This window comes from Centropristis striata, chromosome 8, assembly GCF_030273125.1.
Source record: "Centropristis striata isolate RG_2023a ecotype Rhode Island chromosome 8, C.striata_1.0, whole genome shotgun sequence".
NCBI classification, from domain to species: Eukaryota; Metazoa; Chordata; class Actinopteri; order Perciformes; family Serranidae; genus Centropristis; species Centropristis striata.
In genome coordinates this window covers 763,053-782,060 of record NC_081524.1, presented here as the reverse complement: position 1 = coordinate 782,060, position 19,008 = coordinate 763,053, and the positions used below count along the sequence as shown (strand labels likewise).

The window sequence follows — 19,008 nt, the reverse complement described above, 5'->3', positions numbered from 1 at the left end:
ATAAGTGACGAGTTCTTCACCTGTTGAACTTTTGTTTCCACATTTTTTTCCTGAAGCGGAACAACAACGACAGGAAGTTCAGAGATGAACAAACAGCTGAGCCCCGCCCACTCTGTCACCATGGTGATGATGTCATCTTTGAATAAACAGAGGGGGTGGGGCTTCATAATGACAGGTACAGGTGTGTCTGTTTATCAGGACTCGCCGTCTGTCAACACTTTCACTCAGAAACCAGCGTTCACTTGAATAAATCAGTCTCAATCAGTTAAAATACCATGGTGGGTTCAAAGTCAAAGGAAAAGTGGGACGATGTGAAACTGTGACACTAAAATCAATTCTGATCAATCTGAAGAAAAACAGACAGAGAGCAGCTACACCTGAATGCCTCACGGACTCACAGACACCTGAACGCCTCACGGACTCACAGACACCTGAACGCCTCACGGACTCACAGACACCTGAACGCTTCACGGACTCACAGACACCTGAACGCCTCACATACTAACAGACACCTGAACGCTTCACGGACTCACAGACACCTGAACGCCTCACGGACGCCTGAACGCCTCAAAGAGTCATAGACACCTGAATGCCTCACAGACACCTGAACGCCTCACAGACTCACAGACACCTGAACGCCTCACAGACTCACAGACACCTGAACGCCTCACAGACACCTGAACGCCTCACAGACTCACAGACACCTGAATGTCTCACAAACTCAGACACCTATATATATATATATATATATATATATATATATATATATATACACACACACACACACATTTAATCTTTGTGCAGTTTTCAGTTGGATTTTAACTGAAAACTGTTCAAAAGTTCAAACTGGGATTTTGTTTTTTCAGCGTCTAAACATTTTGGGAACAATTAAACTGCAAGAAAATGCAAAAATCTGCCAAAACACAGAAACTCTGACCATAAATGTGTCATAAAATAACTTTATACCATCATTTCTCATATTCATACACAGTCAATCAGCTGTTTAATGAGAAGCTTTAAAATGTGACTTCCTGTCACTTCAGCGCTTCATTTCACAGGTTTTTTTTATCTTCACGAAGAAAAGAAAAATTAAATTTTAGTCTGTCAGTTAAGAAAAGTAAAGAAAGAAAATACTCTTATCTTCCCACAATGTGTTACTACTACTACTACTAATAATAATAATAATAATAATATTAACAACAAGAAGACTTGCTGACAGCAGAAACAGCTGAGATTTAAAACGAATCTGTCAAATGAGAACCAGAATAAAACCTTCAGCTGGTCTGTGGCGCCTCCTGCTGGCTACAGCTCACATCACACTTTATATTCTGTTTATCATCTTATATTCTGTTTATTGTTACTAAAGTCCTGCTGACACACTGAACATTCATTCCTGCATGTTATCTTTAATTTATTATCTAAATGTTTCATCTCATGTTGTGAATGATGATTTGAACAATATTTATATTTGAGATCTTAAAGCTAGAAGAATCTCCCAAACATCAGAGTGAAAAATGAACATTAATGGGTTTTCTCTCTGAACCAATTTAAACTGGATTAATATAGATTTCAGCTGAACCAATGACCAAAAAAAGACACAAAATGACCACAAAATGATCAAAAAAAGACACAAAATGACCAAAAAGACACAAAATGACCAAAAGACACAAAATGGCCCAAAAAAGAAACAAAATGACCAGAAAAGACACAATAAGACCAAAAAAGACACAAAATGATCAAAAGAAAAGACAAATAATAACAAAAAAGACACAAAATAACAAAAAACAGACACAAAATGACCAAAGAAGACACAAAATTACCCAAAAAAGACACAAAATGACCAAAAAAGACACAAAATGACCAAAAAAGACACAAAATCACCAGAAAAGACACAAAATGACCAAAAGAAAAGACAAAAAATAACAAAAAAGACACAAAATAACAAAAACAGACACAAAATGACCAATAAGACACAAAATGACCAAAGAAGACACAAAATTACGCAAAAAAAGACACAAAATGACCAAAAAAGACACAAAATCACCAGAAAATTATCAAAAAAAGACACAAAATGACCAAAAAGACACATAATGACTAAAAAAGACATAAAATTACCAAAAATAGGAAACAAAATGACCAAAAAAGACACAAAATGACCAAAAATGACACAAAATGACCAAAAAAGACACAAAATGACCAGAAAAGACATGAAATAACCAAAAAGACCCCCTGGCGACCCCCAGAAATCATCTCGCGACCCCCATTGGGGTCGGGACCCCCAGGTTGAGAATGGCTCCTTTAGAGGAGAAGGAGCAGCGGCTCTACTCCGAGCTCCCTCCGGATGTCTGAGCTCCTCCCCCTATCTCTCAGGCTGAGCCCAGCCACCCTACGGAGGAAACTCATTTCAGCTGCTTGTATCCGCGATCTCGTTCTTTGGTCACTACCCAAAGCTCATGACCATAGGTGAGGGTTGGACAAAGAAGGACAGTAAATCGAGAGCTTTGCCTTCAGGCTCAGCTCCTTCTTCACCACGACGGTCTGGTACAACGGATCCCCAGCAGACTCACAACATCCAGCGAGACATAGCACGATCTCCAGGGGCTCCTGGATCGTTGGCGACCCCGGCAAGCGGCGTAGACGGAGAAGAGACACGAGCAGAAGCGGGTTGCTGAGCGGCTGCTAGCCAGGCTAAAGAACCAGCCGCTCAGAACGCTACGGGTCAGCTAGTGGGTAGCGGCACCCCTTTAGACGGTCAGATCGGCCCCCCTTTAGATGGTCAGATCGCCCCCCTTTAGCCGGTCAGATCGCCCCCCTTTAGACGGTCAGATCGGCCCCCCTTTAGACGGTCAGATCGCCCCCCTTTAGACGGTCAGATCGGCCCCCCTTTAGACGGTCAGATCGCCCCCCTTTAGACGGTCAGATCGGCCCCCCTTTAGACGATCAGTTCAGCCCCCCCTTTAGACGGTCAGATTGGCCCCCCTTTAGACGGTCAGATTGGCCCCCCTTTAGACGGTCAGATCGCCCCCCTTTAGACGGTCAGATCGCCCCCCTTTAGACGGTCAGATTGGCCCCCCTTTAGACGGTCAGATCGCCCCCCTTTAGACGGTCAGATCGCCCCCCCTTTAGACGGTCAGATCACCCCCCCCTTTAGACGGTCAGATCGCCCCCCTTTAGATGGTCAGATCGCCCCCCTTTAGACGGTCAGATCGCCCCCCCTTTAGATGGTCAGATCGCCCCCCTTTAGACGGTCAGATCGCCCCCCTTTAGATGGTCAGATCGCCCCCCTTTCGACGGTCAGATCGCCCCCCTTTAGACGGTCAGATCGCCCCCCTTTAGACAGTCAGATCGCCCCCCTTTAGACGGTCAGATCGGCCCCCCTTTAGACGGTCAGATCACTGTCATAGACACGTTATGTTTTGATAAATCTTCCAGATGAAACGTTCGTCAAAGCTCTCCGGTGCTCAGTATCGAAAGAGAAGAAAAGAGGAGGAGAAGTCCCAATCTGTTTTTAAATGCTGTTTTGTTTGAAGACGTTTCATTTGTATTAGCTTGCTAGCTAGGTTGAAATAAAGCAATGCTAGCTTAACATGGTTCAGCACATTTTTAGCGCAGTTTGCACTTTCATCGTCTCTCTTGTCTCTAACTTTGTTAGCGTCTCCAGCTGGGCTTCTTTGTGATTTGACTTGTAAGTTAATAATTCTATAGACAGACAGTTGTATTATATAGCTGGTTGGCACCATGGACAAACACAAACAGGAGTTCCCCCCTCCATGAAACAGCAAGCGGAGCTGTTCAACACCAATGGATCTGGTCTAGAGCACCAGGTGGACTAGAGCCGGCCCTGAGGACGACTGTGTGTTTATGTCCACAACGACTGGTGAACGAGCAGCAAGATCACAGACACACACTGCTCAAACACATCGTCCATCTCTCCGTAGAGTCCGTAGACTCTCACTGGTTGACTTTTATTCATAAATCTATTCTTGGACTTCTGCCTCCATACTTGTGTTTACACATGTGTAAAAACTAGGGGTGTGACGATACTCTCAGCTCACGAGACGAGATTTTAAGAAAACTACAATGAAACAATATCTGACTGGACCAACAGACTTTTATCTAACCGAGTTGCATTTTGAAACATGCATGATGTAAGCATGAGCTTTAAATAAACTTCTTCTTCCACAAATTGAAACTAAAACTGAAATTTATAAAAAGGAAAATAAGATACATAAAATAAAACCCCCAGATACTCTAGAGGTGACGTATGGTTTTATATCATTGCGTAATCTCTTAGCGACAGTTTCTACCGTGATCACATACGATTAAACACGCTAACTGTTAGCATGTTAGCACATACACACTGTACTGCTACAGAGATAACTGTTAGCCTGTTAGCATATACACACTGTACTGCTACAGAGCTAACTGTAAGCCTGTTAGCATATACACACTGTACTGCTACAGAGCTAACTGTTAGCCTGTTAGCACATATACACTGTACTGCTACAGAGCTAACTGTTAGCCTGTTAGCACATACACACTGTACTGCTACAGAGCTAAATGTTAGCCTGTTAGCACGTACACACTGTACTGCTACAGAGCTAACTGTAAGCCTGTTAGCACATACACACTGTACTGCTACAGAGCTAACTGTTAGCATGTTAGCATATACACACTGTACTGCTACAGAGCTAACTGTTAGCCTGTTAGCACATACACACTGTACTGCTACAGAGCTAACTGTTAGCCTGTTAGCACATACACACTGTACTGCTACAGAGCTAAATGTTAGCCTGTTAGCACGTACACACTGTACTGCTACAGAGCTAACTGTAAGCCTGTTAGCACATACACACTGTACTGCTACAGAGCTAAATGTCAGCCTGTTAGCACATACACACTGTACTGCTACAGAGCTAACTGTTAGCCTGTTAGCATATACACACTGTACTGCTACAGAGCTAACTGTTAGCCTGTTAGCACATACACACTGTACTGCTACAGAGCTAACTGTTAGCCTGTTAGCACATACACACTGTACTGCTACAGAGGCCTGATGCAGGTCTGAGAGTCAGAAGTGAACTGGACAAAAAGGCGTTTAAATGTTGTGCCCGTCTACCTGAACGATGTGCAGAAGGACTTGAAGCTGACTCGTCTTTTAACATCACATCACTGTGGTGGTATAGTTGCCTATATAATGACAATAAAGGCTGTTTGAGTGATTTGATGTTGAACTATCTCTAGCTTGTAACCCTCCACCTCCAACACAAGCTGGGGCTCCTTCCACGTCCTCAGAGCGTCTGAAGCCGGGGGTCAGCACGTCCAGGTCCCCACCTTTACCTGGCTCACACTGAGCCCCACCCTCAGGCCTCACTCTGCAGGTGGAGGGACCCCAGGTTGGCATCTGTAATCTAGCTGTGATCTAGTGGGAAGAAACCTGTCCTCCCTCCCTCTCTCTCTGTTATGCACACAGCACTATGGGATCATTTTTGTTTATGTTATTATACCTGTTGTCTGAATATGCAAATCATTGCTGCATCTGACTGTAACACGGTGTTGGTATAACACTGACCTACTGTTCATTGTCCGTCTATTTCAGCAGCAGCAGCCAGTCTGAAGGGTCATCCTCTCATGAAGCCAGAGAGAAATCAAGATGCTGGTGGTCTTTCTGCTCCTCATGTCTGCACCAGGTAAGTCTTTCTCTTCTTTTATATTCACACTACATTGATGTATCATTGTGGCCTCGCCGGACAACTTTTTTGCCGTAAAAGCCCAAATTTGGAGCCTCTCTCACATTCTAATGCCTCTATTCCATCATAGACACTGATCTTATATATATTAAGTATATTGTATATTGTTAAATGTCTTTTCTATGAGATTGTTTATTTTTTACCTTTATCTATGGGTGTAGTTTTGCATAGGGACAGTAGGGACATGACCCTACCAACTTTTAAGCAACCTTATATGCAATATCTTTGAAGTGCAGTTATATAGGTTCGCTAGATTGTCTTCCCATATTTTGCAAGGGTAGAATCGACCCTACCATTACTGAGTGAATTATGTTCAGAGTCACATTTACCCCTCTTTCACCAGCGTCAATGTGCCAGTCCAATTTTCTTTTTCAAGTCTACGTTTCAAACTCACGTTTGATTGGCTCATTTGGCTGATGACCAAACAAACGCCCGCCCACCCCCCACCCCCACACACAGACACACACACACACACACACACACACAGACAAACGCAGTCCAACAGACATGCCGCCACCTCCTCCTCTTCTCCTCCTCCTCCGAAGAGGAGGGACATACAAAGTTACTTTTCCTCTGCAGCAGCAACTGTAAGTAACATCACATTAACAAAAAGTCGTCAGTGTGTCACTAATTTTCCTGCTGGAAGTCCGAGGAGCATCAGAGCAGCATCATGTTAATATATAATGTTAATATCTGTATAAACTGTGTGAAGTGTAGCGAGCCAGAAGCTGCTCAGAGAAAGGTTTCCTGTCTGTTTCACAGGAAAGCATCACAGTCTAAACACATGCTGCTGCTGCTGCTGCTGCTTTTCTTCTTATAAAAGGCCTCTTTAGGAGGAAGACATGGAGGCTGGAGCACCCTAATCACGTGTGAGAAATTTGGGACAGATTGGACAATGTATGGTCAAGTTATACAGTATGGTGTTAGATGGCGAGACGCCATATTTTGGCGCCATGCCACGCCCACATAGTGTGACCGTCGGTAAAGCTTTAAATAACTTTTGATCCCAAAGCTCTTGTGATGGTACTGACCAAGTTTGAAGTCCATGGGGTGAAATCTGTAGGAGGATTTTGTTAAAGTATGCAACGTGGAAATGGCCAAAAACGATGACAAGTGCGATATTCAAACCAAGATAGCGGACTTTGAGGTATGGGTCCAAGAGGCTTTTTGGTGCGTCTCCACATGATTCATGTGTGTACCAAATTTCGTGTCTCTACGTGAAACCTACTACTGGGGCTAGGCGTTAAAGTTGTTACTTCCTGTTGCCAGCAGGGGGCGCTATGACTGTGTGTCAATATTGACATGTGGCTGTGTTCCAGGCTGGACCCTCATCACGTGTAAGAATTTTGGGCCAGATGAGACAATGTATGGTGAGGTTATACAGTCCCGTGTTTCATGGCGAGACGCCATATTTTGCCGCCATGCCACGCCCACATAGTGTGACAGGTGGTAAAGCTTTATATAACTTTAGATCCCAAAGGGGTTGTGATGCTACTGACCAACTTTGAAGGCAATATGGTGAAATTTGTAGGAGGAGTTTGTTAAAGGATGCAACGTGGTCCTGTGATGAAAGGGGGCATGGATATAGCATAAGGGGCGGGGCTTTATGAAATATTGTTATGTAGAAGTGTTAAGGGCTGGACTCTGATGAAGCATGAGAAGTTTGGAGGAGATGGGACAAAGAATGGAAAAGTTATAACAATCTCGTGTTTTATGGCGAGACGCCATATTTTGCCGCCATGCCACGCCCACATAGTGTGAGCGGCGGTAAAGCTTTCATTAACTTTTGATCCCAAAGGCCTTGTGATGGTACTGACCAAGTTTGAAGTTGATCGGGTAAAATCTGTAGGAGGAGTTTGTTTAAGTATGCGACGTGGAAATGGGCCAAAACAGGAAACGCCATTTTCGATCCAAGATGGCCGACTTCCTGTACGTTTTCGGGTATGGGTTCTTGAGACTTTTTGGTGCGTCTTGCCATGATCCATGTATGTATCAAATTTCGTGTCTCTACGACATTCCTGTGCGAGGGGCTGAATTTTCTTGACTTTCAAGGGGGCGCTGATGAGTCAATTTGCCACGCCCATTCCCGGGACCACCAGAATACGTAAATTTCAGCAGAGATTCATGTATATTCCAAAAATGGTGAGTTTTTGAATATGATAAAGGCCCCAAATTAGCAATTTACTTTTCAGATAAATAAGAATAATAATAGACGGACCAATTACAATAGGGTCATCGCACCGTTAGTGCTCAGTCCCTAATAATTAAAACTAGCAAACTCACTCTAAAAACTAATTAAAACTAACTGGAACGAAAAATCCCAACGAAATTAAAACTAATGAAAAATCCAAAACTATTATAGCTTTGGTTGAGGCTTCAATGTGCTCTTATTTTGAAAGCTTCTTATTTACAAGAAGTCTAAATAGTCAATATATTCAGAGACTATTCAGACCTCTCTAGAGACTCTTTGTCAAAAAAGTGACTTGAGACAAATTTAGGGACTTTTTCTGTTCTTGTTGGAGACTTTTGGAGACTCGTCCCAAAGCACACAGAGTCCTGCAGGACATGTTAACTCCTCAGCGTCCAGTCTGTTAATGAACCAGCATGCGTGAAGTGGCTGCTGGCTGTCTTCCAGTCAGAGTCTCTTGTCTTTCTCTCTGACAGACGGAGAGGAACGTTTCTCTGTCACCATGCTGCTGTTGACCTGAAGGGAAGAGGGCTGTAAAATGAACATGCTGTAGTGAACCACAACTTATTTATCAAAACTATTTCATTATAATTTAAACTAGTGTGGTCTGGAAAGCTGTGAATAATACGGTGAAACTACTGGGTTCCCTTTGAGGGCGAGGTTTAAACTAGTTATTCTGAGGGTAGTATAGAACAGTGGTTCCCAACCTTTTTCTTGAGGGACCCACATTTTTACCATTGTAAACTTTGGCGACCCCCCCCCCCCCCCCCCTTTGGGGGCTAGCTGGCCGAGTTTTCGCCGCACAGTGATGTGACACATATCTTTATAATCAGCGTAGTTTCTGCTTTCAAGGGACACCAACTTTGTGTGGACTTTCGGTTTTAACCCGTTATCGGGCGAAGAACTATATTTGGTAACTTCAGTGGGTCCCCATGTCTCTCTGTTTGGTCGTAGAACCACATGGATTTATTCCATCTAATCAGCAAAGATCAGGCTATGTCACAGACGGTGACCCCATGACATCTGACCAATCAGTATGGTAATAATATAATAATATTAACTTTATTGACCTGGACCTCCAATGTAAAAATGAAAAACTTAGAAAAATCTGCAAGAAACAAGGAGAACTTGACTATGAAGGCATATTAAGGCCAAGTATGAATAATATAATAGTTGTTTTTCTATAAAAAAAAGTAGATTAGTAGTAAAATAGATTAAAGTGGCAAATCTACAAGAAAAAAAGTTGCAGATTTAAGAGATTTAAAGTAGCAAATTTGCGCAAAAAAGTCACAGATTTATGAGAAAAAAGTGGGAAAAAACAACTTTTTTCTCGCAGATTCACCACTTTAAATCACATAAATCTGCACATTTTTCTCATAGATTTGCCACTTTAATCTTGTAAACTTTTTTTTCAAAATATTATTTATTTATTTTTTTTATACATTCTGTCTGTATGTAATATCCTCCAATAGGGTTGAAATTTGGAATTTGCAAGTATTTCAATGAGTGCCCTATTAAGGGTTAAGAGGTAAAATTTACACTTATATGCTAAATTACTTTTGAAAAAGCAGACATTCAAACTTGCATGAAGCCTTGCCATGTGTTGTGAGCTAGTATTGCACCCTGAAAAAATGCCTGTATTATAGGCTGGACATAAAGTGGCTGTAGTTTTTCGTGTGTTTTGTTGTGGTACCGTTCTTTTAATTGATGATCTTTGCAGAAAATGTTAGAGTACACCTCAATAGATGCTCTTCGAAAAAATGTCTAAAGAAAACGCTAGAGTGCGCTGTCTTGGGTATCGTAGAAGATCTTCGTACCTGTTGTCCGCAACATGCTCCGGTAAAAGAACCGAGCTTTTAAGTAAATAAAGTTGCCAAGAGAGAAGACTTTGAGTCATCATAGCATGGGTGCAACACTTGGAGATTGACTTTTTTCAAATTTATAGGTATAGATGTATATATTTAACCCATTAGATTTATTACACCCCTTGAAATCAAGAGGGCTTCGCGACCCCCCGTGGATCTTTGGCGGCCCCCTGGGGGGGTCGGGCCCCCCCGGTTGGGAATCACTGGTATAGAATGTGCCTCTGTATGGGGAAATGAGACGCACACAGCAATAATACAGGGAATTAAAAATAAATTAATAACGTTTTGTATTGTTGTATACTGCATTAATAGTGTGTGGTTGTCACAAAATCTCACGGCACACCAACCACGGTTAGATATTATTATATTATATATTATTATATTATGTGATATTTTGTTGTATTATATATTATTATGTTATGTTTTAAATTACTGTATTAAAACTTATTTTATCATGTTATAGTTTATAGTATTATATATTTTTATGTTGTGTTTTATATTATTATATTAAAACATATTATATTATATATTATTATACTATGTTATATATTATTGTATTATGTTATATATTATTATATAACATTGTATGTTATTATTTTAAATATCATGATATATTATTATATTATGTTATATATTATTATATTATATATTTTTATGTTGTGTTTTACATTATTATATTAAAACATATTATATTATATATTATTATATTATGTTATATATTATTGTATTATGTTATATATTATTATATAACATTGTATGTTATTATTTTAAATATCATGATATATTATTATATTATGTTATATATTATTATATTACATTATATATTATTATATTAAATATTATATTATATCTTATTAGATTACATTATATATTATTATATTAAATATTATATTATATCTTATTAGATTACATTATATATTATTATATTAAATATTATATATATATATATATATATATATATATATATATATATATATATATATATATTATTCATTAAAGTGTAAAGTTCCAAAGTGAACATGTATAAAAGTTCTTTATAGCATAAATGTGACCAGTATTCATGTGTGTCTCTACAGGCCTGTGTTCTGGACGTCAGTACCATTTAATTTCTGAACAGAAGAACTTTACTGATGCACAAAGTTACTGCAGAGAGAAATACACAGACCTGGCCACTGTAGACAGCATGGAGGATGTGGAGACCCTGAACACAACGCTCAAATCAAGAAAACTGGCTGTGAGTTCTCTTTCCTCTTTCTTTCCCTTCAAACATGTTTTTGACTTCATGTCAGTGACACGTGGATTTAAAGTGTTATAATCTGAGCCGTGATACTTCAGAGAAACTTTAAAATCTGTTCTTTACTCTGAAGGATTTAGTTCCCCATTGAACGAGTATTATAAGAGATCTCTTAACCCTCTATGGTACGCATTATGATGCCAGTTTTGGAAGTTGTTTTTTTTTTTTCCCATAAGCAACATTATACCATAACGGTTCATAAGTGGAAAAGAGAGTTTTTTTAAATAAATTTTAGCATAATTTATTCAATAAACATGTGTAAAAGATTCAGTGGCTTCAACAGGGAACAATACATAACATTTTAAATTTAAAAACACTATGAAAGGAATGTTTTTAACCGTGTTTTTTGTCTGAATGTTGCCTGTAGGAAACATTGTACCACTTAACCAACGACCCATTGAAATGAAAGTCTTCAACAGTCTGAGTGTATGAAACTATCAGAAATGAAGGTTTACTCACCTGTCAGTAGGAATATATTGTTTTCCAGATGGAAAAGGGCCAGGAAATGACGTTTTGAGTGATTTTTTGTGGCGCAAAATGGCAAAGCTGTTTCCTTTCTGCAAAACAGGGTTTCAATATGGCCTCCTGGAGATCATGTGACAAATTAAAGCATTGCTATTGGTTACCTATACTCTTCCCTCTTTTTAAAAGTATTGCATCACTCAAAAACATGCATTGTAGAAATTTGACAGGCCAGAAATGGGGCAACACTGTACCATAGAGGGTTAATGTCCAGTATAAACAGCAGAATTATTACAGGAAGCAGAACCTGTTTCACTGTTCATATGAACACATGAATATTATTATTAATGCAAATATGTGTTTCAGCGAGTCTGGATCGGACTGTACGATGACAGGAACAGCTGGAGGTGGTCACTGTCAAACACAAGCTTCTACAGACCACAGGAGGAGGAGTTCAGACCATGGGGTCCTGGAGAACCAAACAATAAAGGAGGTGCTCAAAACTGCACAGAGATGAAACGTGATGGACGATGGTACGATAACAGATGCACATGGGAGCATCGGGCTGTCTGCTGTGATGTGAGAGGTGAGAATATTGATGAGTGAAGGTAAAACAGACCAGTTGAGCTTGTTGACCTCTCCCCTTCTCTGCTGCTCTTTGCCTCTCTGTCTCCAGTTACATGAAGCTCATTTAAAGCAGATGAGTCCTGCCTTCATTTCACTTTCTTTATATAAAGAGCTCCATCATTAACAGCAAGAAGATTCTGTTTCTGGTTTATAAATCTCTTACTGGTCTTAGTCCAGCCTGTTTATCTGGTTGATTTTATCTTGTGAACCCTGGAGGACCCTCAGGTCTTCTGGCCTTTTAATAATATTAAAGTTAGAACTGAAACCCACGGTGAGGCGTCGTTTTCTCTCTGTGGTCCACGTTGGTGGAAGACCTGAAGACCTGAGGAACTCAGAGACGCTTCAGACCTTTAAGAGTAAACTGAAGACTTATCTTTTTAATTTGACTTTTACTGGAACCATTTTTAGAGATGGAGGGTGTTTGCTTGTTTCTATGTTTTATTATTATTATCATTATTATCATTAAAATTATTTTCTCCTTTTTATGTGAAAAATATTCATATGGAGAAAAACTCAAATATAAAGTTTGCATCAGTGTTGTGTGTTATGTTGCCTCTGCACAGCTCTTCTCTGGATCTATTTTCAGGGCTGGATGTGGCTTTTGTCCTCACTCACGACTCCATGAATTGGACCGAGGCCCAGAGCTACTGCAGAGAACACCACACAGACCTGGCCAGTGTGAGGAACCAGACAGAGAACCAGAAGGTCCAGGAGGTGATTACAGCAGCAGGAATAGAATATGCCTGGATCGGCCTTTTCAGAGACTCCTGGAAGTGGTCCGATGGAAGTAACTCCTCCTTCAGATACTGGAACACAGGGGAACCTAATAACAAAGAGTGGAAGGAGGATTGTGCAGCAGCAGATTTCAGGTCCTCTGGAAGATGGGTGGACAGGAGGTGTAACTTTATGTTTCCATTCATTTGCTCCGGTCCAGATGAACCAGAACCAGAACCAGAAGGTGAGTGGTAACCCCTGATTCAAACAGTATTTATATTAGATTTAGGTTTACTTTAGCATCACATGACAGTAAATATGAACACTCAGGATGCTGATGTTAGCGTGCAGTGACCAACTGCAGATCATCAGTTTGTGTTGACTTCAATGTGAGAATATGAACAGATGGAGGAAGTAACTGCTTCTACCTGACTGATAAAGCCCTGAACGCCCCCTGGTGGCGGCCTGCAGTATAGCTCTAAACTGACCACAGGCAGGACAAAACTAACTGAGGACACTTTATATCAACAGGATGCTGATTATTATCAGAGCAGAAATCTCTCAACTCATCATGTCTGATTGTCTTTTTAAAGTCTCAAAGCAAGTGATCAGACTGAGGGTGAGCAGCTCTGTGGACCCCAACGACCCTGCTGTGATGGAGGCAATGCTGAAGCAGGTAAATCTGCTTTTTAGTCACATTTTATGCAAAAAATGAGCAACAAATGACTGTTGGAAGCATCAAGATGAAACTTTATTGACCCTCAGAGAGTGAATTCACATTAAAGCAGTAAAAGAAACAGATAAAGAAACATTTCAAATAATAAACTTTAATAATAAACTATCTGCCACCAAACGCACCAAGAAAATGTCCAAATACAATCCAGCAATGTGAGAAAAGCCCGAGCGTTTACAGGAGAAGAAACAGGGAAAGTCACAAACTATCATGTGAGGAAAAAAAGTCTGAAAAAGAAGTTTCCAGAAGATGAAATGTAAAGAAAAATGCAGATTAGACTGTCAGCAATAATATTAAGATTAGACTGTGTAGATCTCTATAGTCAATAGATTGTGTGTTTTTGTTTGCTTCACTTTGTTTATTTAGAATAAATACCGTTTTGGAATATACATGCTGTCCGTTTAATGTTGTACACTGTGACCGATATGTCAACCTCTTCTATGAAAATATTTGACCTTGAATTAAATCTCTGTGTGAGTAATAATGTTTGTCAGTTCAAACAGAAGCTGAGGGACCAGGGGGTGAATGACGACGTCACACTGAGCTTTAGGAAGCAGGCAGATGGAAAAGCCTTCCACAAGGAGGAGAAGAAAAGAAAGGACGAGCTTTAATTTAGATTTGCTGTTAATCTGAGAAAAGTGTGTTTCTTTCCTCAGAGTCTTTGTGTGATGTGTGAGAATAGAGATGCAACAATTAGCTGATTAATCAACTCGTTGCAGCTGTTTTTATAATCAAATATAATCATTTTAGTCTTTTTACAAGCTCAAATGTCAAATATCTGCTGGTTCCAGCTTCTCCAGTTTAAAGATTTAATGCTTTTATTGGTCATAAACTTATATTTACTGATATTTAAACATAGAGATACTATTGGTTTATTAAAACAAGACATTTGAATTGATCTGTTTGGGCTGTGGGAAATTATAACAGGCAATGTTTTATTATTTTTCACATTTTATAGGTCAGATAATATAAATGAGATCTGATTGGAATCAACTCCAGTGAAAATACACCTTTAAACTTTAATGTTGTGTTGAATCATTCAAATCTACTTTCATGAGTAAAAACATCTTTCTTCATTTGAGTTAATATAGCATATCAAAACATGCCAAACAGTTCTGGCTTTTCAAATATAAATATTTAATGCTTTTCTTTGTCATATATGGTCATTAACTTATATTTACTCATATTAAAACGTGTTGGTTTATTATTATTATTATTATTATTATACAAGACTTTTGAATTCATGTGTGTGTGCTGTGGGGATTTATAACAGAGATTTTTCACTATTTTCTGACATTTCATTGATAATATTAATAAGATTAGATTACATATATTCTTAATGATGAGATCAGATATTTGGTTCATTCAACTTCATATGTTTTGGTTTATAAATTAAAGTGTCACTGGGAACAATGTAATCATGAAATAAAACCAGACTTTTACATTTTTTAATAAAAATTAGTTTATAATGCAATAAAATATCAAACAAAGTAATGTTGCTGTAATGTATGATGAAATAACATAATACTGTCTGCAATGAGTTTAATAAATTTCTTTAATTATTTCAGAAATTGTTGTTACTTTGTTTATTTAGAATAAATACCTTTTTGGAATATACATGCTGTCCACTTAATGTTGTACACTGTGAACAATATGTCAACCTCATTTGGCCATAACTGAAAAATCTACTTAATCTCCCACTATACCAGGGATTCCCAAAGTGTGGTGCGCGCACCCCAGGGGGTGCATGACAGGGGCGTCGCTAGGATTTTGACACATCCGAGGCTCAGCCTAGAAGTGTTAAGCAGATGCGCGCGCCGACATTTTTTAGACATAGAGACATTGTCCACATACCCTAAGAACACACAATTAAATACAGGGGTGCACTGCAAACCTGTCATATCACAGGTGAAGAAGGTGAAAACGTTTAGACAACATTTAGTTCGCACCCATGTACTGACATTAGCTAGCTAGGTAACAACTGATTGTTTTTCCATTTAACACATTAGCAGCTACAGTAAAAGAAGCAGGCTGTGCAGGATCCCTGTCTGCTAGCTAGCTAGCTGTTATCATGCATGAAAAAGAAAATAAACAAGATGGTTCGACGTTACAGCCTAACATTAACTTTAGCTACTTTCCCCTCTAGATTCATAGATTGTGTACCTAAAAATAATTAAGCCTGGGCTTCGTCTAGACTCTAGAAGCAGGTCTAAACATTCACTTGTGACGTGCTCTCAAATAAATCGATAATGCTACCTCTACACCAGAAGACTTTGAAAAGATTTGGAAAAGACTCCTGGAAGACAATCAGCTCACACCTGCTCACATCTAAAGACAAGTGTTAGGAGATTTTAGTCACAGACTAGTCTCACACTGAGATTCTACAAAGACTGTCAATCTTTCAGGGTCACTATTTTCAAGACTGCAAATAGATTCTTTTAGCTTTTTTTTCCCTCATCGTGCTCTAAGTAATTGTCCGGGACCGGGTCGCGGGGGCAGCAGGCTAAGCAGAGCCTTCCAGACGTCACTCTCCCCAGCCACAACGTCCAGCTCCTCCTGGACCCCGAGGCGTTCCCAGGCCAGGAGAGAGATATAATCCCTCCACCGTGTTCTGGGTCTTCCCCGGGGCCTCCTACCAGTTGGACCTGGAACTCCTCTAACGGGAGGCGCCCGGGAGGATCCTTACCAGATGCCCAAACCTCCTCAGCTAACTCCTTTAGAGGAGAAGGAGCAGCTGCTCTACTCCGAGCTCCTCCCCCTATCTCTAAGGGGATCTAATCTTGTTCTTTAGGTCACTACCCAAAGCTCATGACCATAGGTGAGGGTTGGAACGTAGATGGAGCGGTAAATCAAGAACTTTGCCTTCTGGCTCAGCTCCTTCGCAGTACCTCTCTCCACCCAGAGGGGGCAGTACCTGTCTCCACCCAGAGAACCATGGCCTCAGACTTGGAGGTGCTGACTCTCATCCCAACCGCTTCGCACTCGGCTGCAAACCGCCCCTACGAGTGCTGGAGGTCCCGGTCTGATGAAGCCAAAAGAACCAAAACAAACATTTTGTCATCTCTTAAAGGACTCCTGCGTATAAATACAAACACCACAGGTTACGTTTGCAAATTGCCGAATGGTAAGAGAGAATGTGGATGGTTTGCAATAAATAAGTTATGCTAACGATGGCTAACGGTTGACTGACAATCAGGTTATCTGACGATCTGGTTATCTGACGATCAGGTTATCTGACGATCAGGATATCTGACGATCAGGATATCTGACGATCTGGTTATCTGACGATCTGGTTATCTGCTCCACTCTCAGGCTTCCTCCAGTGTCCGGACGAGAAATAAACTTTTTGTGGGCAAGAAAATTCATAATAAAACTGTATACACAGTTTTGGAAGAAGCCGCTTTTTTTGTTGATTTATTTTTAATTAATTGATTTTTAATGAATCAAGACTAACACGAAAAACATGAATTTATACACTGCATTATAAGTCTACCAGCATTATTATTGCATTAGCACACATCAAGTGTCAAAATTAAATCCATTCATAGCCTATATGTTGATAATGACTTGCGTCGTGCGTCAGGCACTTCCCTCAAAACAGCCTAATTAAGCCTCAAAACCTACATTTATTTAATTTATCATGAGAAAACGATCTTTGTTATATCGAGATAACAAAATAATAAGTTGTTATCACGAGATAATGGTGCATAGAAATAAAAAATACAATATATATTTAAGAGACGACAAAATGTTTGTTATTTCCGGTCCTGACACTGGAGGTCTGCAGCCAGACCGCTCTCCTTCTGTCAGACCACCTGTTGGAATTCAGACGTTTTAATGCAGAACTGTTTATTTAAGTCCAGTTTTAATACGTCGACCTTACAAACGCCGGTTAGATATCCAGCCATCAGAACATCAACATTAGAGTCCATAAAACAAAACAGAGTCAGTTTCAGGGGTCAGGGGTCAGGGGTCAGGGGTCTCCAGGCTCCTCAGCCACAGCTCCAGGGCGAACTTGGTCCCGGTGCTGACCCGCTCCACGTCCGGGCCGCTGAATGGCGCCCGGCTCACGAACACTTCCAGCGGCAGCGTGGAGTCAGTCAGCGCGCCGTCTGCTGAGACCTGAGACACGCTGCAGACACAGCCAGAGGTCAAAGGTCACAGAGAAGTCAACAATGAACTCTGTACACCATCAGTAACCAGTATCTGATTCTAAGATACTTTGGATTATCGGGTTCATTGAATCAAAGGGATTCTTAAGTCAACATAAAGTGGGCGTGTCAGTAAAGAGGAGACTCGTGGGTTATCAGCATGAAGTGGGCATGTCAGTAAAGAGGAGACTCATGGGTTATCAACATAAAGTGGGCGTGTCAGTAAAGAGGAGACTCATGGGTTATCAACATAAAGTGGGCGTGTCAGTAAAGAGGAGACTCGTGGGTTATCAACATAAAGTGGGCGTTTCAGTAAAGAGGAGACTCGTGGGTTATCAACATAAAGTGGGCATGTCAGTAAAGAGGAGACTCGTGGGTTGTCAACATAAAGTGGGCGTGTCAGTAAAGAGGAGACTCGTGGGTTATCAACATAAAGTGGGCGTGTCAGTAAAGAGGAGACTCGTGGGTTATCAACATAAAGTGGGCGTGTCAGTAAAGAGGAGACTCGTGGGTTATCAACATAAAGTGGGCATGTCAGTAAAGAGGAGACTCGTGGGTTGTCAACATAAAGTGGGCATGTCAGTAAAGAGGAGACTCATGGGTTATCAACATAAAGTGGGCATGTCAGTAAAGAGGAGACTCGTGGGTTATCAACATAAAGTGGGCATGTCAGCAAAGAGGAGACTCGTGGGTTATCAACATAAAGTGGGCATGTCAGTAAAGAGGAGACTCGTGGGTTATCAACATAAAGTGGGCATGTCAGTAAAGAGGAGACTCATGGGTTATCAACATAAAGTGGACATGTCAGTAAGGAGGAGACTCGTGGGTTATCAACATAAAGTGGACATGTCAGTAAGGAGGAGACTCGTGGGTTATCAACATAAAGTGGGCGTGTCAGTAAAGAGGAGACTCGTGGGTTATCAACATAAAGTGGGCGTGTCAGTAAAGAGGAGACTCGTGGGTTATCAGCATAAAGTGGGCGTGTCAGTAAAGAGTGTGTTGTGTTTCTGGGCTGCAGGTATAGAACAGGTGTGTACCTGACGGCGCTCTGCAGGCCGTCTGGCCGCACCGCGGCGGCGTCCTCTCCGTCCACGGCCGACACCACGGCTCTGACCAGCTGACTGTCGGCCCACACACAACCACTGACCTCAGCAGGACACGGACTCAGAGACGCCTGCAGGACACACACAACATGAGGTCACACAGAGAGACAGACAGACAGAC

The 19,008-nt window shown here is 40.7% G+C and overlaps 1 protein-coding gene across 1 annotated transcript in view; it reads right to left on the bottom strand.

Annotated features, from left to right (window-relative positions):
- Positions 1-13,671: 13,671 nt before the first annotated feature.
- The window catches only part of nudt17 (nudix (nucleoside diphosphate linked moiety X)-type motif 17), an 11,447-nt gene continuing 6,110 nt past the window's right edge, over positions 13,672-19,008 (bottom strand). Inside the window, exons 7-8 of the mRNA XM_059339967.1 lie at positions 18,822-18,958; positions 13,672-17,765 (exon numbers count right to left, since the gene is read on the bottom strand). Of these exons, the coding sequence (XP_059195950.1) occupies positions 17,600-17,765; positions 18,822-18,958 (303 nt within the window). The 3' untranslated portion in view covers positions 13,672-17,599. The remainder of the gene's footprint in view (positions 17,766-18,821; positions 18,959-19,008) is intronic.